Raw genomic sequence first — 25887 nt, 5'->3', positions numbered from 1 at the left:
CCAGTTTCGCGCCCAAAGCACGCCTTCAGCTTCCCAATGTTGGGACACGTGTGTTGTTCATTGGCCAGCATTCGTGGAAGCTTGAAGATCCGGATCCGAGATAAGATGCGATGGTGCATCCATCGAGAACGCCATTGGGGACAGGGTGGGAGGCGGCTACTGTAGGCGCTCAGACGGTGCTGTTCGTTGCCGCGGCCAAATGGATGCGAACAGATGCGAGGCAGGAAATACTCATGCTGAAGATTGTGGCAGGGCAGTACCCGATTGCATTGCCAAGACATGAACAAGCTCCAAGCCCGCCTTCCCATATTGCAGTGGTCAAGCTTTATTCAGACTTCATCTGTTCTGCTGACAAAAATCGAGGCATGCGAGGTAACAATCCATCAAAGCAATGAAAGAAGGCATATGAAGAACGAAAGCTCTTTGAAAATTGCCACTGTCACGCATCGTGATTCTCTTATCTAATCTGCCAACTTGGCCATCTGATGAAGTGTTTCCCTCAAGCACCTCACGAACCTCTGTCCCCTCTCAGCCTCACAAGTATAAGCAACAGAGAACACGAAGCCTCCTTCCGCAATATGCCCCGAAATCTCGAAAATAGCTCCCAGTCTCCACTCATCGGATGACGCCGGCGAACGAGCTCCTTCAGGCGTGGGTCGAATCTGAAACATCGAATCGCTCTTGTCCTCCAACGACTTCATCGAATCTCCAAGGAAATTGAGAAACAGCTCATACACCTCCTCATCAGGTTTCTGTTGCTTCTGAGGAGAGTAGTACTTCGAAGCAAGATGTGACCAGCTGTGCCGAGGTAAGGCGCTGTGAGCGGCTTTGGATGATTGCACGATTGTTTGCAGATTGACTTCTTCGCCTTCCGGCAGCTCCACCTGGACCGGAAAGACGCTCGTAAACCAGCCTACTGTGCGTGAAAGATCTACACCGCCTGCGTCGCGTCCATTGGAAGTGCAGTAGCAAGGTGGAAGGCTCTTCGCACGATCCGGGAAAGCCTGAGCAAAGCTGGCAGTCAGAGCGGCAACGATGATCTCGATTGGTCGAGCTTGCACTTTTGTGGCGAAGTAGTCGACGATGGCTGATGTCTCCTTGGCACTGATGTGGACATTCTCCACTACTCGTGTGCTCTTCCCCGCCGTCTTCCAGTATCCAGACATTTCTCGAGTCAGCTGGCTTCGAGGAGAATTGGGACTGCTTTCATTCAAATGTGCTTTCGCGAATCGCTCTTGAGCACGCACCCACGTCAAAAAGCTGGTCGGAGCTCCACGTTCAAATTCTTTTCCAGCAAGGATATGCTCCAAATCTTGCACGATGGCGCGCCAGCTCCAGTAATCAGAGACAAGGTGACTCAAAGTGACGAACAGGTCTTGGCCAGAGCTCGTAGGGCTTCCGTCAAAGAATATCGCTGACAGCAATCGTCCTTCCTGGAGATTTGACTTCTGGCAGCAGTCTTGCATCAAGGGCAAGCGGTTTTCTTCAGCGACTGCTGTTGCGACTTGGAATCCGTACGAAGACTCATGGTCTTCGTGGAAGTACTGCGTCCATCGCGAGTGCTCGTCTCGCTCGAAACGAGCTCGAAGCATTTCGTGACGTGTTATTACTTTCTCGATGGCAGTACGTACCATCTGAGGCGTTGTCTCAGATTTGAGCTTGAGGTACACTGTAATGTCGAAGCCATTGGCGGAGGAGTGGTTGTCAAGATACCATTGTTGAACAGGAGAGAGCACTACGCGTTCCTCAGGCTCAACAGGTTCCACTTGACGGAAGACTGTGATCACTTCGTCGACTTCGTTGTCATCGGTGACGGCGGCCGCTGCAAGACGCCGAATGGTCTGAAAGCGGAGCAGATCGCCCATTTTCAGCTCAATTTGCTGCTTGTGAGCCGCAGCTATCACCTGCATGGCAGTGAGAGAGTCGCCCCCGATGTCTGACCAACGGGCGTCGACTGAAATTGACGATACTGGCAGCGCAAGTGTCTTTGCCCAGAGTTCTTGCAGCACGCGTTCCTTTTCTGTTGCCGGTGCTGCAAACACTGGCTGACCTTTTGTCTCTTGTATTGGTTCGATCGTCTGACCCAGCTTGCGAAGCTCACGACGATCCAGCTTGCCCGTTGCACTGATTGGAACGTCCCTCAGTGGGAGGTACATGCTTGGTACCATGAAGCTTGGGACCACTTCAGCAAGTCTAGTATCAAGTCCCATCACCATCGACTGCACATGGCGGATCACGTCCTCTTCGGCCATATCTTGTGCTCCTTCTGGCAGAATGAACAATGCCAGCGCAGGCTTTCGAGAAGCGTGAGGCTTCACCAATTCAGCTGCGACCGCCTGAGCTTGATGCCCATATTGACTGTTAAGCAATCGCCTGCAGTAAAATTCCACCTCGCTGAGCTCCAGCCTCTGCCCTCGAATCTTGACTTGAGCATCCTTGCGACCCAAGAATGAGAGACTGCCGTCTGGTTCGTACCGCACAAGATCTCCAGTACGATACATTCGCTGATATCTTCGCGGGCTGCCTTGTGCCGCAAATGGCGGAGTGTCCACGAACGACGCCTCACTCAGTTGAGGCTGGCCGATGTACCCTTGACTGACGAGCGGTCCTTCCAACCACAGCTCACCGACACAGCCTATTGGTGTCAAGTGGTTTCCAGTATCAGGATCTGCGATCCACGGAACGAGTCCCGCGCACCAGCCAATATGAGCGGAGTCGCGCATGTCTGATGATCCAGTAGCAACGACCGTACACTCGCTTGGCCCATAGATGTTGCGATGCCGCAGTCGGTCCCCTTGTTTGAGTCTGGCGAGCAACTCTTGTCCCGGCGTCTCGCCCACCACTTCAATGTGGGCCAGATTCTGCAGTGCGTCGTCGTCGATGAGACTAGCAACTGTCGGCGTGGTCGCTATCCAATTACTGTTGAGTCGAATCATGCTTCCCGGGAGATCCTCCTTACGCTCTGAATCGCTTGGTATGCAGAGACAGCCGCCAGCGTAAAGAGTGTGTAGCAAATTGTACCATGCCATATCCCAACTGTAAGAAGAGAAGTCGAAGACCCTGCTGCTTGAAGTGAGGTTCAGATGGGGAGACTGGTGTCGGAGGGCGCTCGAGAAGTTTGCGTGCGAGGTCATGATGCCTTTAGGCCGACCTGTGCTGCCAGATGTAAAGCAGAGGTACAATGTATCGCTTGGCTTTGAGGGTTCTCGTGGAGATACGAGGGGTGAAGTCGAGACACCAGTAGTCACCATAGTCTCATGGTCCACCACGATCACTGGAGCACCTTCCGAAATCGACTCTGCCAACGGGTACTGCAGTTTCGACGAAAGAAGCACTGTAATATCGACTTGTTCCAGTATAGTGGCAAGCCGATCTTTTGGTAAGGAAGCATCGAGCATGAGTGATGTGCCACCGGCTTTGATTGTTGCCAAAGCTACGACTGGGTTCCACATCGACTTCTCGAAGAGCAGAGGCACAACCTTTCCTGGTCCGACGCCACTCTGAACGAGGTACTGCGCAAGCTGTGTCGACATGGCGTTTAGCTCTGAGTATGTCAAACTACCATCCCAAGCACAGATTGCGGGGGCGTCTGGCTGTCTCTCGAAGGTCTTGGCAATGAGATGATGAACGCATTCATCTACCGTCTCGGGAACCGAATCATTCCATTGCCAGATCTGCTGGAGGTCTCCATCTCCGGCAGCTTTGACCATGGCTACCGTGGTGTCCTCAGATTGTTTGTTGGCGACTTGGCACATCTCGCGAAGGATGTGCGCCAGCTGGCGGGCAATACGAGATATTTGTGCAACGCCGATCACCTTCGCGTCGAAGCTGAAATTGAAATGGAGCTTTCCACCTTCATGCTGTTCACACTCCAGAACGATTGCGTAGGGTCCGAGAAGCGCAGCAGCTGATTTCGATCCGATTTCTACTGACTCAATGATCGCTTCGCCATTAGCAGTTTGCCAGCTCTTGTCGATTTGTGGTTGGACGAGAAGTAATGTCTGGAAGCGACACGCCTCTTCCGACTCTGGACTGGCTTTAGCAATCTGGCGGAGACCCGTTTGCTGCCAAGGAAGCATCTCAACAGTCTGTTTTTGTACCCTGCCAAGTAATTGCCCGACAGTAAGATCAGAGGGAACAGCGATTCGCACAGGCACAGTGGCCAACGTCGGCGCCGGCATTCGCTCGATGCCAGCGATGTCAATCTCTCTGCCGTTGACTACCACGCCAAAAATCGTTTCGGTTGTGCCTGTATAGCTTGCAAGCAATGTCGCCCAAGCCGCGCGGAGGACGACTGGCAAAGTAACACCTTGGGTCGGGGAATGAAGATTCTCAACATCGTAGCTGAAGGCAGAATCTGGTCGGGGCAGATAGCTTGGCTCAGGAAGTGGTGGAAAGTGCGTGACCTCGATTCCTTCGAATTGCTTGCGCCAAAATGCCTCAGATTTGGCATTGTGGGATACGGACAAGGTGTGCTCGACAAAGGGCTGGAATGGCGTGAACGAAGGGAGATCCTGTCCTTTGTACGCCGTCGACAGCGCCTCCAGTATCAGTGAAGCAGACCATCCGTCATAAATGCCATGGAAAGCTGTCCAGTCGAATTGGTATTTGCTGGTGGCCCTGCACCTCCTCAGTCGCGCCTGGCTCAAGGGAGCACCAAGTTCGATAACGGCGACCGCTCCAGACTCATCTGCGTCTCCGTCCTCTGGCAGGAGCTCGTCGACTAAAGAAGGCGTGTGCACCACCTGTACGAGTCCTTGGCCCGGAATATCCACAACGCTTGTACGAAGGGCGGGCATGTGTCTGGAAACCATAGTCCATGCTTTCGCAAAGCGCGATGGCTCGACATGCTTTGGAAGGACCATCTTCCACTGTGCTACATAGTCTCCGGAGCGTTGCAGTGTTTGCGACATCATGGCTCTCTGCATTGGAGTGCAAGGGTAGATGTCTTCGATCTCACCTTCAGTGACGCTGCAAGACCTTGCAGCGTGAGATCGAGCAACAGCGGCGTCGATGGACAAGAGCGAGTAAGGTTTCACCACTGCTGTGTCTGCAGGCGTCGACTCAATTTTTGTCTGTGGCTGTTTCTCGCAAAGTAGGCGTGCCATGTCGCGCAAGGTGGGATGTCGAATAACATCGACAGCTGTGATGGGAAGTTTCTGTCGTCGTGCCTTTGCTGCCAACTGAATTGCTTTCAGGCTGTTTCCTCCAGAGGCCAACCAGTCACTACTTTTGGTAATGGAAGATTCAGGAAGCACCAGCACGTCCGACCAAAGTTGGCGCAGAACCAATTCGTCTGGTGTCAAAAGCGGCTGAGAGTGCGTCTGAGCCTCAGTCACAGCCGTTCCTACTTCTCCGTCGAACGGGCGATCGGCAATGAGCGCAGAGTACTTAAGCAATTCTGAAACATTCTTCGCTTCACTCAGAGCCTTCAACAGGCGTCTGTCTGTCTTGCCAGAGGCGTTCAGGGGAACCATCGATAGCGGAACGAAGATGTCTGGGACCATATATGGTGGAAGGGAACCTGACAAAATCTTGCGCATAGCTTTTGCCAGGGCTGGCACCGGCCCAAGGAGCTGTGGGCTGTCCGCACGGGCATGCGAACCGCCTTTCGTTCCTGTCAAGAAGACAACAAGAAGTGCGTTCTCCGCATCATCCTGAGGGCGGACGAGTTGTGCAGTGGCGTGCCAATCCACAAAGTTCTTCCTGATATGGTGCTCGATTTCACCCAGTTCTATCCGATGTCCACGAACCTTGACCTGGAGATCTTTGCGGCCGCAATGGGCAACTGACCCATCAGCGTTCTGAATGACCAGGTCTCCAGTTTTGTAGAAAGTGCGATCACACTTCATCAGCAGGTCTGCGTCAGTCCATGTGGGACTCTGTATGAAAGCCTCTGCCGTCTTTTCGACATCCTGAATGTACCCAGCCGACACGATTGGTCCCTCAATGAGCAATTCGCCAACGCGCCCCACGGGAAGGAGGCTATTGTGATCGTTCTCATCGACAACCCAGTACTTGCAGCCGTTCGGCAAACCTAGATTAGAGATCTGGTCAAAGCGGACATCAGTGCAGCTGGAGAGCGCAGCAGTCTCTGCAGGACCATAACATGCCATGAGTCGAAGCCTTGAGTGCCAGAGCTCGACCGCATCCATGGTAAGACTTTCTCCCATTAGCACCAGCGTTTGTAATGTCGAGGCCCTAGATGGGTCCATCAGTCGTGCAAGAGATGGCGTCGTGTACATGAAATTGGCTTGCGTTCGGCTAACGGCACCCTCGACGTCGTGCAGACGCTCCTCTTCAGTAGGGACGCAAATGCAGCCTCCGCCGAGCAATGTTTGGAAGATCTCGACTATGCTCATGTCGAAAGCAAAGCTGGAGATCTGCAGCATTCTGGTATTCGTGTTGATGCCGAAGGGTTCGAGATGGCTGGTTAAGCTAGTCATGATGTTGGAATGTCGCACCTTGATACCTTTAGGCTTGCCTGTGCTTCCCGAGGTGTAAATCACGTAGGCAAGATTCGACGGATCGCCACCGATAGCAGCCGCTTCGGTAGACTCTGGCAGCTTCCAGATCATGTCGAGATCCAGAGTCAAAATTCCTGCGAAAGAGGAGAGCGCTTCAGCCTGGCGTTGTAGCTCTGAAGCACAAATGATCACAGACGCGCAAGCATCTCGACATATCTCCTGCAGACGTTCTGTCGGAGATTTTGAGTCCAGTCCGAGTACTACCCCGCCCGCTTTCAAGATTCCGAGCATGATGACTACTGGGGATGCCGATTTCTTGTACAGAAATGGTACCACTTGTCCTTCGCGTACTCCAACTTCGCGCAAGCGGCGAGCAACACGTTCAGACAGAGAGTCGAGTTGTGTATAGCTGAGTTCAGCGTCCAGCGAACAGACGGCTGGAGCGTTCGCTTGCTGTTTGGAGACATGTGCAATACGCGTGTGAAGGCATCCTTCTTCTGTGCTGATGTTTCTGCTATTCCACTGTCGGAGCAGTTCTATTTCGTAGTCGCTCATCGTTCGAGTAGCCGATACCTTCCTTGAGCCCTCTTCTTGTAAGGCTTCGTACATCTGTTTGATGGCGTGCTCGTACTGGTGGATCAGTACATCCAGCTGACGGGCATCGAGGATATTGGCGATCGACCTCATCTCAATTGTCGTCGCTTCCGAACCCACGATGCAATCGATCATCAAGTCAAAGCTGCAAAGATCTGCGTCTTTTGTGTGGACATCTTTGACAACACTGGCGACAGGTCCATGTTCTTGGGTATCTCGCTGGTTTATGCTCAGCACGTGAGCAGTCATCTCTTTCTCTGCCTTATCAAGTCCAGAGAGGTAGCCGGGGAGACTGTGCGTAATCATGGAAGCTTCTGCCGAGTACCTGGTCGTTGCATCTAGCAGCTTTTGGAAAGAATCCTCATGAGATACATTGAGGGCATAAGGCAGAACAGTGCCAAGTCCTCCACTGACGTTCCCAGCATTCATCCAGGGCGAGTCGCGGCCATCGGTGCATACACCGAACAAAACCTTCGATTGACCGGTTCGCCTAGACAAACAGAGCGCCCAGGCAGCCTGAAGCAATGCTGAGTGGTTCTGCACGGTATGGAGATTGTTATCGAGAACAAGAGCTGCAGTCGATATCTCTGAAGATCCTCTTTGGGTGACGCCAGACCCTGTAGGGAAACGAGCAGCATCGCCATGATGCTCAAGTCGAGCTGCCCAACTGACCACACCGTTTGCTGTCAAATTTGCATCGTTCAGCGAGTGGACAATGCCAGCCATCGACAACAGTTTCGGACTCTTCTCGCCTCGCAACGCTCGATCGACGATGTCGAAGCACTTGCGGACTGTCCATCGATCTGCAACCGCCGAGTGCACTGACAGCACGACGAATTCGTGGCCATCCTCTTGCTCAATCCTTCCAAGACGGCATAGCTGGCCTCCATAGCGGACGCCAATATCCTGGTCCCATGCAAGATATTCCTGGAGGTCCTCGCTTTCAGCCCACTGCGGGCGAGGTTTCGTTACGACCTGCAGATGTCCATGGCTGTTGAGATTGACGATACGCGTGCGCAAAGCTGGAATAGATGACAATGCCACTTCAAAAGCCGCGCACAGATCATCGCAGGGCGTCTCTTCGTCAGCCGGAGTTACGTACTGCTTCATGCTTTGAGGGGCGTCGTGGACTGAAGAAGCCAGGAGATCAGTTTGCAAAGCCGTGCAGGGAAAGACGTCCTCGACAGCGCTCTTGACAAGCTCACATTGTGCTGCTGCTAGGCGGCGGACTTCGTCAGCGGTCTTGCTGTCAAAGGAGTCGAATGGAGTCATCTTCACGGGAAGCGGCGTGATCTCGCGAAGTACCGAGAGCGAAGGTTTCGCAGGCCCAGCCATGATCGCAGCCAACGCGCGCTTCACTGTCCCCGTGATCTCGTGCGCCACAGAATCAGAGATCTGCTGTTTTTGGTAATTCAGCCTGCATAGGATCACATCTTCATCATAAGCGACATTGAGAACCATCGCATATTCGGTGGGATCGTGTACAGCGGCAATCTCGATCTCGATCGCCGCGCTCTCCTCGGCCAGATTCTGTGGTGGCAATTTCTGGATAGACAAAGCAGTGTTGAATAGAGGCGTGGATGAGGAACCTTGGATGGCGTGTAGAGAGCAGTGAGGGTGATCAATGCTTCGAGTAAAGTCTTCTTGCGTGGTAGCAAGGAGTGCAGAGATGCTGTCAGACACGATATCGCACTTCACCGGAAGCATCGATATGAGTGGGCCAACAATCTCAGCTGCGCCATCCACGGAGTGTCGATCGGAGAAGACATAGCCGTAGCAGACACGGGGACAGCCAGTGTAGCGTCCCAACGCCAGACTCCAAGCGACTTGAAGCAGGCTCGCGACCGTGGTCTCATTCTCGTGGCAAAAGGCGTTTATTCTTGGCACGTTCAAAATGCAGTCGTCAATGGCTCCACGAAGATTCGTCGAACCAGATGTCTCTGAGGCAGCGCTTGGTAACGACATGAGGCATGGACGTACGCCAGAAAGGTACTCCCGCCAATAGGCTTGGGACGAGGCTTCGTCGTAGTTCCTGAGGTGAGAGACGTAGTGTGCAAAATCGAGGGACTCGGGAAGACGGGTCGCGATCCCATATGCGTAAGCTAGCTGCCTTCCTAGCAAGAAGATCGATGTCGCATCGGCCAGCGCATGCGAGATGTCCAGAACCATGTAGGCCAAAGTCTCTGAGGCTTCAATGAGCAGGAGGTGATGAGCAGGTCGCCCATCCTGGAACATCGACCTGGGCAATTCCAAAAGGGCGGCTGTGTCGTTTGAATCGCTGATCATGAGCGAGGACACGTGAGAATATGCAACCTCGGGCTCATTCTCCTCGAGGACGACTTGCTGGAAGGCGCCATCGTCAAGTAAGCCGCTCGTAAAAGTCGTTCGCAGTATGCTATTTGCAGAACACACAGTATTCCAAGCGTCACCCAGTCTCTTGACGTCGATCTTCTCTTGGCCTTGCGCAAAAGTGACCTTGAAGACAATCCGATCCAGGTAAGTTCCCTCAGTACCCCTTGCTTGCGCGAATAGAATACCTTCCTGCATTGGCGTGCAAGGCAACACAGACTGTACTTCCGATGCAGTGAGCCCGGCTTGCGTGAGACGTTCGCTCGTGGCTTCATCGATCTCGTTTGTGCTAATGCCTTCAGGCCCGGCATCTGCGACAGGTGCTACATCGTCGGAGGTATTCACCTTTGATGTATTGCCCGCGATTGATTCAGCCTTCTCAGCGGCTTCCGCAAGACTCTTGCTGAGCAGTAGCGATGCCACAGAAATCCTGTAGCCCGCCTTCCGGAGCCTCGTGGCTGCCTGCATTGCAGTTATAGAATCACCTCCCAGCGCGATGAAAGACCTCTCTCTATGAAGCTGTGACTCCGGAATGGAAAGCACTGATGACCATACTGCTCGCATTGCAGTCTCTCGGGCAGTTGAGACAGAGGTGAGGCCGTCGAGTGGCTCGGTATGTCGCTGGTCCGGTGGAAGCCAGGATGACGGATCTTGCTCTGCTACCCACTTTTTGATTGCTGTGCGGTCAAGCTTTTCAGACACAGTCCGGGGAAGTCGTTGAACAACAAGCCAGTACCTGGGAACCATGTAGGATGGCAGCCGTCTGTCAATGTACGCTTGTACAGTCTTCAGGTAATTGGCAACAGTGCTGCGATGATCGCCAGGTATCTCACCCAGTGCAACGTCGCTCGGGAGAGAATGATCATTGAAGGAGAGAATGGCCACCACGTCTTTGCGGCTTGCCGCAGATGAATGCACCGTGACCATTGCGTCTCGTACAGTAGCAGACTGACACACAATGTGGTGCTCCACCTCATCAAGTTCAAATCTTACTCCTCGAATCTTGACCTGGTTGTCTTGTCGGCCGATGAAGGATATGGTTCCATCTGGATAGTACCTTGCCAAATCTCCCGTGCGATAGAACCTTGTAGGATGCGCCGGTTGGACAGATCGCTTCTTAGCCCAGATTGGTGTTTGGATAAAAGCCGCTGCTGTTTTTGCGGGCTCATCCATGTAACCTCTGGCCACAGTCACTCCTTCGACTAGCAGTTCTCCCACTGACCCAATGGCAGCAAGCTTATCTGGATCTGCAGGATCCGTGATCCAAACGGCGCAGCCCAGTGGCCGACCAATGGTGTCATGGAACGGCGCATCCGGAGTAAGCTTGTGACAAGTGCTCATTATGGAAGATTCGCATGGTCCCCAGGCATTGACGAAATGGATCTTGTCTCCCCAGATTGAAGCGGCGTTGGGGTCAACCACCTCGCCAATTGATGTAATTCTTCGGAGTGCTGGTACCTCCGACGGCGAGAGAGTACGAATCAGTGTTGGCGTCGAGATGGCGAAATCGATGCGCTGGTCACGAATATAAGCAGCTAACCCCGACTCGCGATCTTGGTTTGACGGAATGCAGACACAGCTGCCAAATAGAAGTGCCCCAAAGATCTCGCAGAGGCTGATGTCCCATACGAGAGATGCGAACTGCAAATGCCGATCTCCAACAGCCAGACCCAAAGGTTCGCGCAAAGATGTCAACGCAGTAGCGAGACTGCGATGTTCCAGCATGACGCCTTTTGGTGTGCCTGTGCTTCCACTAGTGAAGAGCAGGTACGCCAGCTCATTGGCCGAGACAGTTGGTAATTCGATCTCGAGAGAATGTGGGAATTCCTTAATGGCATCGAGGTTGATTCGCAGTAGTTCCACGCCCTCATTGCTGGTCTCGAATATCTCCTTCATTGATGTCAGTACAATCTTCGCGCCCGATTTACCAATCACCAGCGCTTTGCGAACGAGAGGATCGGTCATGTTGATTGGAACACAGCAACCACCCGCTTTCTGAACTGCTAATAACGACACCACAGCAAGTAGGGACCGGTCCACAAGGACAGCAACCCGGTCGCCCACGACTAGTCCTTTGCGAACTAGATGCTTTGCTAGGCGGGTAGTCATATCGGTCAGCTCTGCATATGTTGCAGACCCATCCCATGCGTCAACAGCCTTCGCTTGGGGTACGAGCGAAGATTGTGCTTGGAAAATGCCATGCAAAGACTGCTCCACCGGCTCTGGGAAGGTCGAATTCCAGCTGAACAGTTCAGAGAGATCCTGTGGACTGACGCGTGGTATGTCTCCCACTTTCAGCGTCGGAGGAGAATTAGTCAGGGTCTGTAGGAAGTACTCAAAGAGATGGAGGGCCCTCTGTATTTGTCGTTCGTCCATGACGCGGGGATCGTAGGAGGCATCCACAACGACATGTTGCTCTGCGAGTTGGATTGCCAGGGACAAGCAATAGGGTGCCAGACCCTGAACAAGTGAGCTCTGAGAACCTGTTTCTCCATCACGCCCTTCAGCGATGTGCGGATCAACATTGATAATGGTCTGATAGGACGATGCAACCCGTGCCTCCTCACTGACGGCACGGATCTTGGCCATATCATAATGTAGCGCATCGTTAGAATTCACCTGGCGGCGTTCTCGAGCGCGAATCTTGATGAGTTCTGCAATGGTCGTACTAGAGTCCAATTTGACCTGTACAGGTATTGTGGTTGCGATTGGTCCCAGTGTGTTTGCAAGCTGGCGAAGCCGCGGCACCCGGCCCGATAATAATTGGCCAAAGGCGATAGTGTCGCTACTGGTATATGTCGAAGCCACCATCGCCCATGCTACTTCGACGTAGAATGGAATCTGAGACATTGCGACTTTGCGGCTTGCCAGCGCAGAGCACGCAATTTTTCTTGAGGTAGTATTTGTTGCGAGCGGTACGTGACCTTCTGGAAGCGCGGGATAAATGCTTGGTGTGTCTGAGAATCGCCCCTTCCAAAACGCCTGAGCCATTTCCTCATTGATGGTCGATAGATAGTCGATGAAATTTTCGTATGGCGTTCTCTGTTCGACGGCTTGCCCTCGATACTGCTTTGCTACATCTTCCAGCCATGCTTTCGAAGAAGTAATATCATAGATGGAGTGATGAATCGTGATGACCAAGGTGCGCTCGATAAGTGCAAGTCTAAGCAGAGGCGCGCCTAAGCCCATCTGCTTCTGCTCCGCCTCATCGCATCGCAGGTATTCCTCCAAGTCCGCCGTTCGGTCGAAAGCTGGTGGATTCCGCAGAACGACCTGGAAAATGCCTGCGGGAAGGTCCACTATTCGGGTGCGCAGCACAGCGTTGCGGCGCATTATCGTATGGAAAGCCTCGCAGATTCGGTCTGGGTCCATGTCTGCAGGGATCGTTGTGATGGAGCGGAAGAAGAAGGTGTTGCTTTGCTTCATCGATCCAGCAATAGCTGCACGTTGCCATGGCGAACAAGGATATACGTCCTCGACAGCATCGACTTCCACTTCGCACGCTGCTGCAATTCCCAACAATGCCTCGTCTCCCAAGCGTTGAAGTATATCTCGCCTGCCTTCCATTATTGCGTCTGGGGTTTGTCTGGAATTATAGTCTGTGTACTTGGCTCTGTCGTTGTTGGTATCTGTCGACCTGTAGCATCAATTGCGAACACTGTTGATTCTGATGTGAGAAGGAGGAGTGGCAGGACAAGGCAGTGCCTCACTGTCTAGTAGCACATGGGTCATACGCATCACCTGCTAGGCTGAGTTCTAGGGCTCGGCGAACATCTCTACTAGCCTCTGCGCTATCAGCCCACCTCCTTAGACACGTGCGGACACCATAGACACCCGGGTCCACGATCAGTAAGATAGTCAGCCAGCCGGCGAAGGTCCAGTGGACGCGCCATCTGAGCTGTTGGTGAAAGCGCCGTACCCGAGTGGGGAGTGGTGTGCCTCTCGGTCGTTGCGTCAGCGCTAGCCGATCCGCCAGCACGTGGGCGCTACGGAGTAGATATGAGCTTATGTCTATGTCGCCAGCGATGGTGCGCGTTCGACGAAAACGCCGGAGTCTCACGCAGGTACGAAGTGCTAAGGCGCCAAACTCGGTCCGCAGCGGCCCAGCCCGTCTCCGCAGGGTCCAAGTGCCACCACGACATCTCTTGCCGCTCGTTTGGAGTGATCACCACTCATACCACAGAAAACCGGCACAATCGACATGGAAATAGTGTGAGGGCGCTTGCTTCAAGGCGGATCGCTCGCTGTTACCCTGCACACTTTCGAACGTGCTCTACGTCGCATCTTACTCGCCAGCGATATGGCTCAGTCGAAGCCGCGAGATACCCAGCCTTCTCCCGGCTACCATTAGACCGTAAAGCTTCGCCATCGATTCTCCGATCCTGTGCCGATTATGGAACATGTGGTCCAAACATGTGTTCGCCGGCACACCATAGCACATCGCTAGGATTACCACGGAGCAGCGATGCCTTGCCTATGTCCGTCGGGCTGGCGGGCTCGAACGACATCCGGTTCGACTTCTTAAGAGGCTGACCTCTAGCCTCGACCCATTTCTCAATTGTATACCACACGGAAGACTGGACGTGACTCGAGCTTCCCCGACCATGAAGGATAACATCAACGCGAGAGAACCCATTGCGGTCATTGGCTATTCCTATAGAGCACCAGGCACAGGTCGCAAGAATTTATGGGAGTATCTGGAGGAAGGCAAATGCGCATGGTCGCAGGTACCCGCAGAACGATTCGACCATGATGCATTTTACAACGCCGATAAAGACAAGGCTGGCTGTATAGCCTCCAAGGGAGGCCATTTTCTCCCGGATGATGCCTACGCTTTCGAGCCTGCCTTCTTCAATCTCAGAGCAGATGAGGCTCGGCAAATGGATCCGCAACAACGCATGGCTCTTGAGTGTGCTTTCGAGGCAGCAGAGCATGCTGGCATCACAATCAATGACCTTGCCGGCTCCGATACAGGCATTTTTGCTGCGAACGGAAATGTCGACACTGCTCTCGAGCTGATCGCCGATTTGCCCACGACATCGAAGTATACCGCTACTGGCACTGCTTGTTGCATGTTTGCGAATCGATTGTCATATTTCCTGGATGTTGTAAGCATAATCTCTACAATCGTAGACGAGCAGAGCCATGCTGATTCCGAACTTTCTAGCGTGGTCCCTCCGTGGTAATTGATGCAGCATGTGCAAGCAGTTCCTCTGCACTGCACTTGGCTGTGCAGAACCTACGATTTGGAGAATGCGAGTCGGCTTTTGTGGTTGCATCCAGCTTGGCTATGACACCGGCGATGTGGGTTACGTTAGATACCATGGGGTTAGTGTCCGCAATCTTCTGCAGTGTTTGCAGTCCCACTGATCGCCAACAGTGCTCTTTCGCCTGAAGGAAGAAGCTACTCGTACGACACAAAAGCTTCCGGTTTTGGCCGTGGCGATGGCGCAGCTTGTCTGTTGCTGAAGCCTCTTCGCAAGGCCATTCTTGACAATGATCCAATTCAAGCTATTGTCGCAAATACAGCTTGTAATCATGGCGGAAGGACAGATGGGATCACTGTACCATCTTCGAATGCCCAGATTGGGCTCATGCGCCGTGTCCACGAAGAGATTGGCTGGAATCCCGCCGAAACAACGGTCGTTGAGGGTCACGGTACAGGGACGCTGGTAGGTGATCCGATCGAGGCTCGGTCAGTAGCCACAGTCTTCGGCGCCGATCGATCACCGGGAAACCCGATATTCCTCGGCTCCATCAAATCAAATATTGGACATGCCGAGAATGCTAGCGGGCTGCTCGCCGTCATCAAAGGAATCATGATGTTACAGCATGGCATCATTCTTCCCACAGCCGATTTTGATTCTCCTAATGCAGTGGTGGCAGACACTGGCATGCTGAAGGTGCTCAAGAGTCCACAGCCGTGGCCACAAGACGCACCGAAAAGGGTCTGCGTCTCGAACTTCGGCTTCGGTGGAGCCAACGCCTCCGCTCTTCTTGAAGCTTATGAAAACGAGAGTCGCTCATATTTACTGGATACCAATGGCAGTATCGAAAATCTGGCAAAGGGAACGACACACTCATCAATTTCGAAGAACGGCCTTGGACTCACTGCACAAAGGCAGCTTCTATTCACGTTCTCTGCAAGGACAGAGAACAGCTTGCGCGCGTATCTCGCATCTTTTGCGGAATACCTTGAGAATCAGGCGAAGCATTCGCTTGAATCATTACAGGATATTTGCTACACTCTTGGACAACGCCGCACCCACTTTCAGCATCGAACGGCAATCTCAGCCCACAGCTTCTCGACGCTCAGAGATGAAGTCATGCGCCTGGAAACGAGCGATGACAAGCTCACAAAGTCTAAGAAGGTCACAACAGCCTTTATATTTACTGGGCAAGGCGCGCAATGGGCTCAGATGGCCATCAAACTGGAGCAGCACCCCATATTCACTTCTGCTTTGCAGCGTGCTGAGAAAGTATTGCGAAGCTTTGGATCAACATGGCTATTACGAGAAGAGCTCAGCAGATCGGCTGAGGACTCGCATGTCAACAAAGCCAGCGTAAGCCAGCCTGCTTGTACTGCCGTGCAGTTGGCGCTGGTGGAACTGCTTCGCTCTTGGACTGTACTTCCGAGCATTGTCACTGGCCATTCGAGTGGGGAGATTGCAGCCGCGTATGCCGCCGAGTTCATATCATTTGAGACCGCCTTAGCGCTTGCCTTTTTCAGAGGTAAAGCTGCTACGCGTGCATCGCAGAATGATAACCTACGCGGCGCTATGATGGCCATTGGCGCAAGTGTAGAGGAAGCCACTGCACTTTTGTCGTCCTGCAGTGACTCTGGATACGCCACGATTGCCGCAATCAACAGCCCCAGCAGCATTACGTTGTCGGGAGACGCCACCGCTATCGATGAAATACACCGAACAGCAACGTCGAGAGGTCTGTTTGCCCGGAAGCTGAAAGTGGATGTTGCCTATCATTCACGGCATATGGAGTCGGTTGCAGAATCCTACCTGGAAGATATCAAGCCATATTATGCTGAGAGGAGCAATCAGCCCATTGCGAAGCGTGACGTGGTCTTTGTATCGTCAGTGTCCGGTCAGGTCGAGACTGGAGATGCGATCGATCCGTCTTACTGGGTGAGGAATCTTCTCCAACCTGTGCGCCTGGTTTCCGCCATCGAGACAATGTTCTCGGAAGCTGTGACATCGCGCGTATATGTTCCGAACATCGTGATAGAAGTTGGACCTCACCCGGCACTCAAAGGACCATTCGAGCAAACACTGGATGCTCTGGGAAATTCTCAAGCTTCGGCCAACGTGACCTACATGCCGACCCTGACCAGGGGAACAGAATCTAATGATGCAATCATGGCATTTGCAGCACTTGCGTTCACCCACGGTATCAGTCTCGATCTAGCCTCTGTCAATCAAACCGATGCTAGCGAGTGTCGCGTGGTCACAGACTTGCCCAGATACGAATGGGACAAATCTGAGCGATATGCACATGTTTCACGTACAACGAAACATTCAAGACGACTAGGGAACGCATACCACGCCCTCCTCGGATGGGCAAGCCCACACAATGAAGGAAAGTCTCGGTCCTTCCGACAAGTCTTCACACTGGACGAGATGCCTTGGCTGAGGGGCCATCGTATCGCAGGCGAGGTCCTTTTTCCCATGACCGGCTACCTTGCACTTGCATTCGAGGCTGTGCGCAGTGTCAGCCCCAACGCTGCAGTAGGCGCCTTCGTTGTGCGAGAGTTCCACGCCAAGCGTGGACTGCAGATCGCGGAAGAGGAGATGATCGACCTAACGACCAAGGTCACTCCATTTGCAGTTGGCCCAAATACCTTGTCAAATACATGGTGGACCTTTGAGGTCATGACATGGACCGACAAGCAAGGATGGATTGTGCACGCTCAGGGTCAAGTCAGTATCGAGTCCTCTACAGAGATCAACAACCCGGACAGTGCAGCATCTGCGAAGCTCTTGCATCGTGACGATCTACAAGCTATTGACACGGACAGTGCGTACAAAACCATGAGAGGCGTAGGCTTGGACTATGGGCCTGGCTTTGCGCTCATCACCCAGGTCGCCTGGTCGGATGATACTGCAGTGTTCGAGATCCAGATGAAAGATCTGGATATGTCTATACCTTCAGATTCCGACTTCAATCTGGCAACTAGTATCGCAACGAGCGACAATTTGCTACATGGTACCGGACTTTTGAAGACCTTGAACGGAGACATGCAGGGGTTGATCCCTGTGTATTGTCGACAACTGAGAATATTCGACAAGGTGCCTGTCACTGAGTCCTCCAAGATCACTGTTGTCACTCGTCTCATCAGCGAAGACAAGAAGCTTGGCAGTTTGACTTCGTGCACGACCGCTTTTGCTCATGTCAATGGTTCTCTCACGCCCGTGGCTGAGCTCCTCCATTTGACCTCGAGACACAATTCTGGAGTCAAGCGAAATCCATTCCTCGGCGATGGGAAGGCAGAGAGCTATAGGTGGGACCTCGCACCCCTCCAGCCGGCTTTCCAGCAGGTTGCCAACGCAGGACCGAGCATCTCAGTCACCGTGAGTGGCGTTCTGAAAGACGCAGCCGACGACGAGTTTGCGCAGAAGCTATCCGACCGTCTGAGAGAACTTCCTGGATACAGCGCCCGCATCGTGCCGTATCAAGATCTCGTTGCAGATGAGAGCTCCTACTTCATGTTCATCGATAATGGATCTGAGAGTATCACGAAGACGTTCGACGAGAAGTCTTTCGAGACGATGCGTCGTCTACTCCTGGGCAGCGCGGGCATCATTTGGGTCATCCCGGAGCACAGCAGGCCGGAGGCACACACCATGATAGGCTTTCTCCGAAGTTTACGTCTCGAGGACGCGTCCAGGCCTCTGTTGCTCGTCAAAGACGTCAGTCTCGACGATGCAGGTGTTGCGGCAGTGGCAAACGTTGCTGGTCGACTATCTGGCATTGATGGGACAAAACACTCGGAGCAAGAATTTGTTCTCTCGAATGGCGAGGTTCTTGTCCCTCGACTCGTCCCAACATCCAATGCCGCGGAACTTCTTGGATTCGAGGAGAAAGAGATCGAAAAGCGCATTCAGGCGCTCGGTGAAAGTGGCGAGATGTCGATCAGAGATACTGTTCAAATGACAGTCGACTCCGTTGGCAGCCTCGACTCCATTTATTTCCGTCGCATCGATCTTCTCGCTCAAGAACTTGGCGATGACGAGATCATAGTGAAGGTCGAGGCAGTCGGCGTCAACTTTCGCGATCTTTTGCTTGTTCTTGGTTCGCTGCCCTGGCATGAGCCGGGTCTTGAGGGAGCTGGCACGGTGGCAATGGTTGGCCGCAACGTGACATCTTTCAAGCCTGGCGATCGTGTCTTCTACTCCTCTATGCAGGGTGGCTTTGCGAATTATGTCCGCATGTCCCACCTGTATGCTGGAAAGCTCTCGGATCTCTGGACTTTTGCTCAAGGTGCGACGCTCTCTGTCGCGTACAGCACGGCCATCTGGTGTTTGGAAGACGTTGCTCGCCTACAAGCGGGCGAGTCCGTCTTGATCCATGCTGCCACTGGCGCAGCCGGGCAAGCTTGCATCGCCATCGCGAAATTGCTCGGGGCCAATATCTTCGCGACAGCCGGCACTCCAGCAAAGAGGTTGTTCCTGCACGAGACTCTGGGCATACCAGAAGAGAACATCTTCTCCAGCCGAACGCCAGAGTTCCATGACCAGATCCTGCTTGCAACCGGCGGGAAAGGCGTAGATGTAGTCGTGAACTCTCTTAGTGGAGCGCTGCTCGAACGCACCTTGGATATCGTCGCCGAATTCGGCAGATTCGTGGAGATCGGGAAGAAGGATATCCTCGACAACAACTACATGGGACTCCGCACATTTGAACGATGTATCTCCTTCACGAGCGTCGATCTGAGGCAAAGACTGCTCAAGCGACCGCAAGAAGCTCAACGGTTTCTCGCAAGCATAACGGAAAGACTCGAGTCAGGTGGTATCCTCCCCATTGCTGGTACTGAAGTCCCTCTTTCTGATGTTGCGTCTGGACTGCGGAAGTTGCAGACAGGTGACAATATTGGAAAGGTCGTGGTCAAAGTATCACCGACTGATACCGTTCTCGCGGAGCCTCCTAGAGCTGGCGGAAAGCTGTTGATTGATAAGGCGACTTACGTGATCACTGGTGGCACGGGAGGAATTGGTCGCTCGCTGGCATTGTGGATGCTCGAGCATGGAGCGAAACACATTGTCTTGCTAGGCAGGAGTGGATCTTCGAGGCCTGAGATTGCCGAACTGACGCAGAAGCACCCCAGCGTTCGAGCTGTTGCATGCGATGTGGCCAGCAGAGCAAGCCTCGAAGAGGCGCTGGAGAGCCTTGATGGCCTGCCTCCCGTTCGAGGCGTAATCCACGGAGCGTTGTATCTTCGGGTAAGTCACCAGGATTGAGGACATGCAATGTCAAATGAATTGCTACTAATGACATCGCACAGGACGCCTTGCTTACGAATACGACTTTCGACGACTGGCAAAAGGTCTCTGCGCCCAAGATCGATGCTGCTTGGCATCTGCATGAGCTCTTTCCTCAGCTCGACTTTTTCATCTCCCTGGCATCGATCACTGGCGTGACAGGAAATGCTGGGCAGAGCATTTATGGAGGCACAACGGTAAATCCACTCTTCACAACTGCCCCTGCGCGGAATTTTGGCTGACTAGATCGATCTAGACCTTCTTGGAAGCATTCTCGGCGTACCGAAGAGAGCAAGGGCTCCCGGCCATCTCCATTCAGCTCCCTATGATCGAAGACGCAGGCTATGCACTAGACAACGGAATGACTCGATCAATGCGTGAAAATACAGGCGTTTGGTTGCAGATGCCGCAGATTGAACACCTTATCGAAGAAGCCATCGTCGCCTGCAAAACCGGTCAATACGACGAAGCGGTCCGAGCCACCGCTTTTGTGCGAGATCAGCAATCTCCAGACATGTCCGCGATTGGCGAGCGATTGCACATGTACTCCGCACTGCGTCAACAGGACAACGCGGCGTCTGCCATGAAAGGCTCCAGCAAGTATAGCGATGCCGAATCGTTTTTGCCGGCGTTGATGGAGCGAGTTGCAACTCTGGCAGTGATGGATGCTGATGAGGTCGATCCTGATATCGATCTCGTCGAGTACAGCTTGGACTCTTTGGTCACTGTTGAGCTGCGGAACTGGATACGACGAGAGACGGGGCATGAAGTGGCTCTGAATCAAGTTCTCACCATGCCGAACCTCAGGGCACTGGCAGAATTTGTGTTCTCCCCCGGTAACGCTTCGTAGAAAGCGGGTGGAGATAAGCCGTATAGTTTCGGAAGGCACACAGGACTTGTGAACTTAGAAGAAATATCTCCAGCTTTGATCAATGTTCTCTTTCAATCTCTGTCCACTTTTCGTTTGATGAGACCCTACTTGTGATTATTTGAGCGTGAAATAAATGCGTCCGTCATCCCTAGTTGTTCTCAAGAGTCGCACTGTTCATCGGCGGCTTGTCATGGTGCCTTAAGGCCGTACATGGATGTCTCCCCCTCGTCTCATCCGTAGTCTTGGCGTAGCTCGTGGCCCAAACGGACCTACGTTTTTCCGTGCGTTCTGTGATCTGCTTGACCCACACTCCTTCAACGTACACAGTTCGAGCCTGCACCAACACTTTTTAACGCTCTTCTTCAGGCGATCCCAACGATATGTGGCATCAGCACTGCTTCGGCTCACGTTGGAGAGCCTCGGTGGATGTGCGAGGCAGCTTCGCCTCTGGCTGAGAATAGCACGCTACGTGAAGATGTGTCACATAATAGCCCGAAAACACCGGGTACACGATGAAGTCTCCAGGCGGGCCCTGTAGACTACTGCTTGCGGCCCCGCATCGTCGTAGATCGTCTCTGTCACTCATGTAGAGGAATGGGTGAAACACAATCTGGCTCCGCTCCAGGCGAGATCGATGGCCATGAACTCGAAGTGCTAGGCGACAAAACTGGAGTGACGCGAGTTCGTGTCGCGGATGAAGATGATGCAGTCAAAATATGCAGCGATGCGAAGAGAGATGAGTCCAATGGTGGCATGAGATACTACTGGGTACGTTCTTCAATTCAACACTGCTTCGATGTATCCTAAACGCGAACCTACCAGCGAGTATTCGGATATGCCACATCCTGGGATACCACTCTCTACGCCATCGCAATCCTCGCCTCTATCGCTTTGGGAGCCATCGGCCCACTCATGACCATAGTCTTTGGCCGCTTCATCACGAAATTCAACGACTTTATTGCAGGCCAGACTCCCTCAAACAAATTCCTCCAAGATGTCGACCAAGCAACCGCCATGCTCGCAGGTCTATTTGCCGCAAAGTTTGCTCTGGCATATCTCGCAAACCTCCTCATCAGCATCGCTGCAACACATGTAACCTGTGCTCTCCGAGCAGACTATCTCCGCAAAACTCTCAGTCAAGAAATCGCGCTTTTCGACAGAGAACAGCAGTCCGTGGCAACGCATTTGACGAGCAGTGGGGATACGATCAATCTTGGAATCGGAGATAAATTGTCATCGTTGATTCAAGGTTTGGCTATGTTCTTTGCTGCTATCGTAGTTGCGCTTACTGTGAGTTGGAAACTTGCACTCATCACGCTGAGCTTAATTCCAGCGTGGTTCATCATTGTCGGCTTCGCCATTTCCAAGGATACGAAAATCGAAGCTGCGAGTCAGCGGGCACTTTCTCAAGCGACGAATGTTGCGCAGGATGCGTTTGGACTTATCAAGACTGTACGGGCTTTTGGTGCTGAGCAGAAATTACTGGCGAAGCATAATGATTTTCTGGATGTTGCGAATGAAGCTGGACGCAGGAAACCACTGATTTATGGGATTCTGTATTCTTCCCAGGCTTTTATCGTATCTTGCATATTTGTGCTGGCTTTCTGGCAAGGCTATGAACTCTACGAGAGCGGCGATATCGAATCTAGCGGACCGGTGTTTACTGTTCTACTTTCGGTGTGTATGGCGAATGGTGCTATTCAACAAATCGGACCTCAACAGCAAGCTGTCGCGAATGCTAGCACGGCAGCCAGAGCGCTCTTTCAAACGATCGACAGACCTTCGCTTCTGGATCCATTATCAGAAACAGGCCAAAGATGTATGCAACAAGGCCAGATCGAAATCAGAGATCTCACGTTCGCATACCCTCAACGACCGGAACTTCCTGTTCTCCAAAACCTCACTCTTTCAATCCCAGCCCGCAAGACTACCGCCCTCGTCGGTCCAAGCGGATGCGGAAAATCTACTCTCATCGCCTTGCTCGAACGCTGGTACGACATTCCCTCGTCAGGCCAAGCAGGATCTATAACCCTCGACGGAATTCCCCTCTCTCAATACAACACCCGCTACCTCCGCAGTAACATCGGTCTCGTCCAACAAGAACCCACTCTCTTCTCCGGAACAGTATTCGAAAACATCGCTATGGGGATGACGGGAAAACAACTCAATCTTCCATTTCAGACTCAAAGAGAACTAGTCCAGGAAGCTTGCCGCCAAGCTAACGCGCATGAATTCATCATGGATTTACCAAGAGGATATGATACGAATATTGGAGAAAGAGGTGGGATGTTAAGTGGTGGGCAGAGGCAAAGAATCGCGATCGCGAGAGCGGTTGTTTCGAACCCCAGGATATTGTTGTTGGATGAGGCGACGAGTGCGCTGGATCCTAGTACGGAAAGGGTTGTGCAAGGTGCGCTGGAGAGGGTGATGCAGGGGAGGACGACGATTGTGATTGCGCATCGGTTGGCGACTGTGAGGAATGCGGATAAGATTGTGGTTTTGGGGGAGGGGAAGGTGGTGGAGCAGGGGAGGCATGGGGAGTTGATGAGGAGGGAGAATGGGAAGTATGCGGGGATGGTTAGGGCGCAGGATTTGAATGCTTCTTCGCCAGAAGCTTCGCGGGGAGATGAGGATGCGGAGAGGGGAGGGAGAAGGCTGAGTAATGAGATGTTTTCGTTACAGGATTTGTTGGATTATCATCAGACTGGATCGAGGATGAGTTTTGACAGCGATAGTAAGGGGAGTTATGACAGTGATGAAAAGGATGACGATGTTGAGGAAAAGGAAGATATCGACGACCTGGAACGGAAAGACGTACAGACATACGCCAACTGGAACAGGACCTCTCACGACTTCCCACGCCGTCGACCCGAACTCTCAATTCCCCGCGTCACATCCGAAGGCCTCAAACACTCCCTCCTAAAATGCTTCTGGATCATGCTCCTCGAAAATCGCCCTTCTCACTGGCACCACTACCTCATCCTCTCCCTCGGCGCCGCAATCGGCGGTGCCGTAAACCCGATCCAGGCGATCCTCTTCTCCAAACTCAACGATGCCTTTGTCCTGCCAGAGGAAGAAGGTCAACGACAAGCGACTTTTTCCGCTCTTGTCTTCCTGGCTATGGCATTCGCCACTGCCATCAGCTATTTCTGCGTCGGCTATACGTGCCACATCATTGGTCAACAACTTGCGACAAAATATCGGCGAGAATTACTGGATCGGTATTTACGAATGGATCAAGAATTCTACGATCTTCATCATGTTGCGAATTTGACGACGAAGTTGAATGATGTTCCGGCTGCGATTCGAGAGTTGTTGTCATCGAGTATGGTCGTCATCTCAATCGTACTGGTGAGCTTGGTCGCTTCGAGTATTCTGGGTATAGTCTGGGGTTGGAAACTCGGACTTGTTCTGGTATTCGGCGGTCTCCCGATTCTGATTGGTGCTGGCTATGTGAAGATCTGGTGCGAGAATCAGTATGAAGAACGAAATGGGAAGCATTTTGCGAATAGTGCTGCGCTGGCGATTGAGTCTACTGCGGGCATCCGGACGATTGCGTCGCTGACGATGGAGCCTCAGGTCATGGATCAGTATAATGCGGCTGTGCGGAAGGATGCGAAGAAGTCGATTCAGTACTTCATCTTTGCTACGGCACCGTATGCTCTGTCCCAGTCACTGGAATATTTGATCATCGCGCTCGGATTTTGGTATGGCTCACGCCTCGTGGCCAGACGCGAGTATACGACACAGCAATTCATGGTGGTCTTCACAGCGATCATATTTGCAGGACAAGCCGCTGCGGCATTCTTCTCGTTCAGTAGCTCTCTGGCTAAAGCTCGATCTGCTGTCAACTACATCCTTTGGCTACGCACGGTTGAGAGCCAGATTCGAGAGACTTCGACCAATATGGGCAAGGGACCTTTCGGCAACCAAGCCGATGTGAGGTTCGACGATGTGGAATTTCGATATCGAAAACGGCCGACTGTGTCTGTCCTCAAGGGGATGAAGTTCAAAATCGAGTCTGGTCAGTACGCGGCGTTCGTGGGACCTTCGGGCTGCGGCAAGAGCACAGTCATCAGCCTCCTCCAGAGATTCTACGATCCGTTATCAGGCCAGATTATGCTGAACGGGCAGGGAATATCAGCCATGTCGCCTCACCTCTACCGCAAGCATATATCGCTTGTGCAGCAAGAACCGGGATTGTTCCAAGGGTCCATTCGCGATAATGTCACGATTGGCCTCGACGAAGAAGTATCCGACGATCGAGTGCGCGAAGCGCTTCGCATGGCGAACTGTCTTGACTTTGTCAGCTCGTTGCCCGAAGGGCTGGAGACGGGCTGCGGCGGAGGTGGAAATCAGCTGTCTGGTGGACAGAGACAGCGAATATCGATAGCGCGGGCGCTGATTCGGAGACCGCAATTGCTTCTTCTTGATGAGGCTACATCTGCATTGGACACGCAGAGCGAAAGAATTGTCCAGGAGTCTCTGGAAAGCGCCAGATTGGGGCGAACGGTTGTGGCTGTTGCTCACCGGCTGAGTACAGTGCGGAATGCGAATGTTATTTTCGTGGTCGGTGAGGGGAGGATTGTTGAGTGTGGTTCTCATGAGGAACTTCTTCGAGCCAGAGGCTTGTATTATTCCATGTGCCAGGCCCAGTCGGTCGGACTAGAGTAGAGAGACCAGTTCAATTCCGGGACAGATCAACTTGCTTCATAACTCTTTCGTTCCAATTCAATTTCAGGAAGCCGCTTTTACAGTGCCTGAAAATGATCGCATGCCGAGCCTGGTGATCTTCTGTTGCTGCTTGTGCTCACCTCGCAGGTGATTATAGAAGCTAAATGGGAGCGGCAGAAAGAACAAGATGTCTGAGAATGTGAAATGACCCACGTAGGCTCGTACCACTTTTGATGTGCACGTTCGCGGGACGCCATATACTCACGGGTGTCGCTGGGACTGATCAACGGGTGTGAAGAGACGATGGAGCGGCTCAGAAGGCCGGTGTGGCAATGGTGGGAGAGGAGGCTTCTCGATTGCTTCGACGCACGATCACTTGCATCAGAAATCCCATGCTGTTGTCGACTCCCATGGACGCCGGTCGAAACGTCGTCGGCGC

At 52.9% G+C, this 25887-nt stretch overlaps 3 protein-coding genes across 3 annotated transcripts; 2 read left to right on the top strand and 1 right to left on the bottom strand.

The window, feature by feature from the left end:
• Positions 1–461: 461 nt before the first annotated feature.
• CKM354_001012300 (uncharacterized protein) lies at positions 462–12977 on the bottom strand (the record flags this gene model as incomplete). Its single annotated transcript, XM_044805574.1, has 1 exon — positions 462–12977. One exon carries the CDS (start codon positions 12975–12977, stop codon positions 462–464), a length of 12516 nt encoding a protein of 4171 aa, XP_044661509.1.
• A 1037-nt stretch (positions 12978–14014) lies between these two features.
• CKM354_001012200 (uncharacterized protein) lies at positions 14015–20753 on the top strand (the record flags this gene model as incomplete). The annotated part of the gene is made up of 5 exons (XM_044805573.1): positions 14015–14518; positions 14578–14738; positions 14791–19864; positions 19927–20100; positions 20160–20753. 5 exons carry the CDS (start codon positions 14015–14017, stop codon positions 20751–20753), a joined length of 6507 nt encoding a protein of 2168 aa, XP_044661508.1.
• Positions 20754–21368: 615 nt separating this feature from the next.
• CKM354_001012100 (uncharacterized protein) lies at positions 21369–25448 on the top strand (the record flags this gene model as incomplete). The annotated part of the gene is made up of 2 exons (XM_044805572.1): positions 21369–21542; positions 21597–25448. The coding sequence occupies 2 exons, from the start codon at positions 21369–21371 to the stop codon at positions 25446–25448; spliced, it is 4026 nt and encodes a 1341-aa protein (XP_044661507.1).
• Between the last annotated feature and the right edge of the window lie 439 nt (positions 25449–25887).

This window comes from Cercospora kikuchii, assembly GCF_019650295.1.
Source record: "Cercospora kikuchii DNA, contig_00007, whole genome shotgun sequence".
In the NCBI taxonomy this organism is placed as follows: domain Eukaryota; kingdom Fungi; phylum Ascomycota; class Dothideomycetes; order Mycosphaerellales; family Mycosphaerellaceae; genus Cercospora; species Cercospora kikuchii.
The sequence above is the reverse complement of the archived record's forward strand: the minus strand, read 5'-3'. Positions and strand labels throughout refer to the sequence as shown.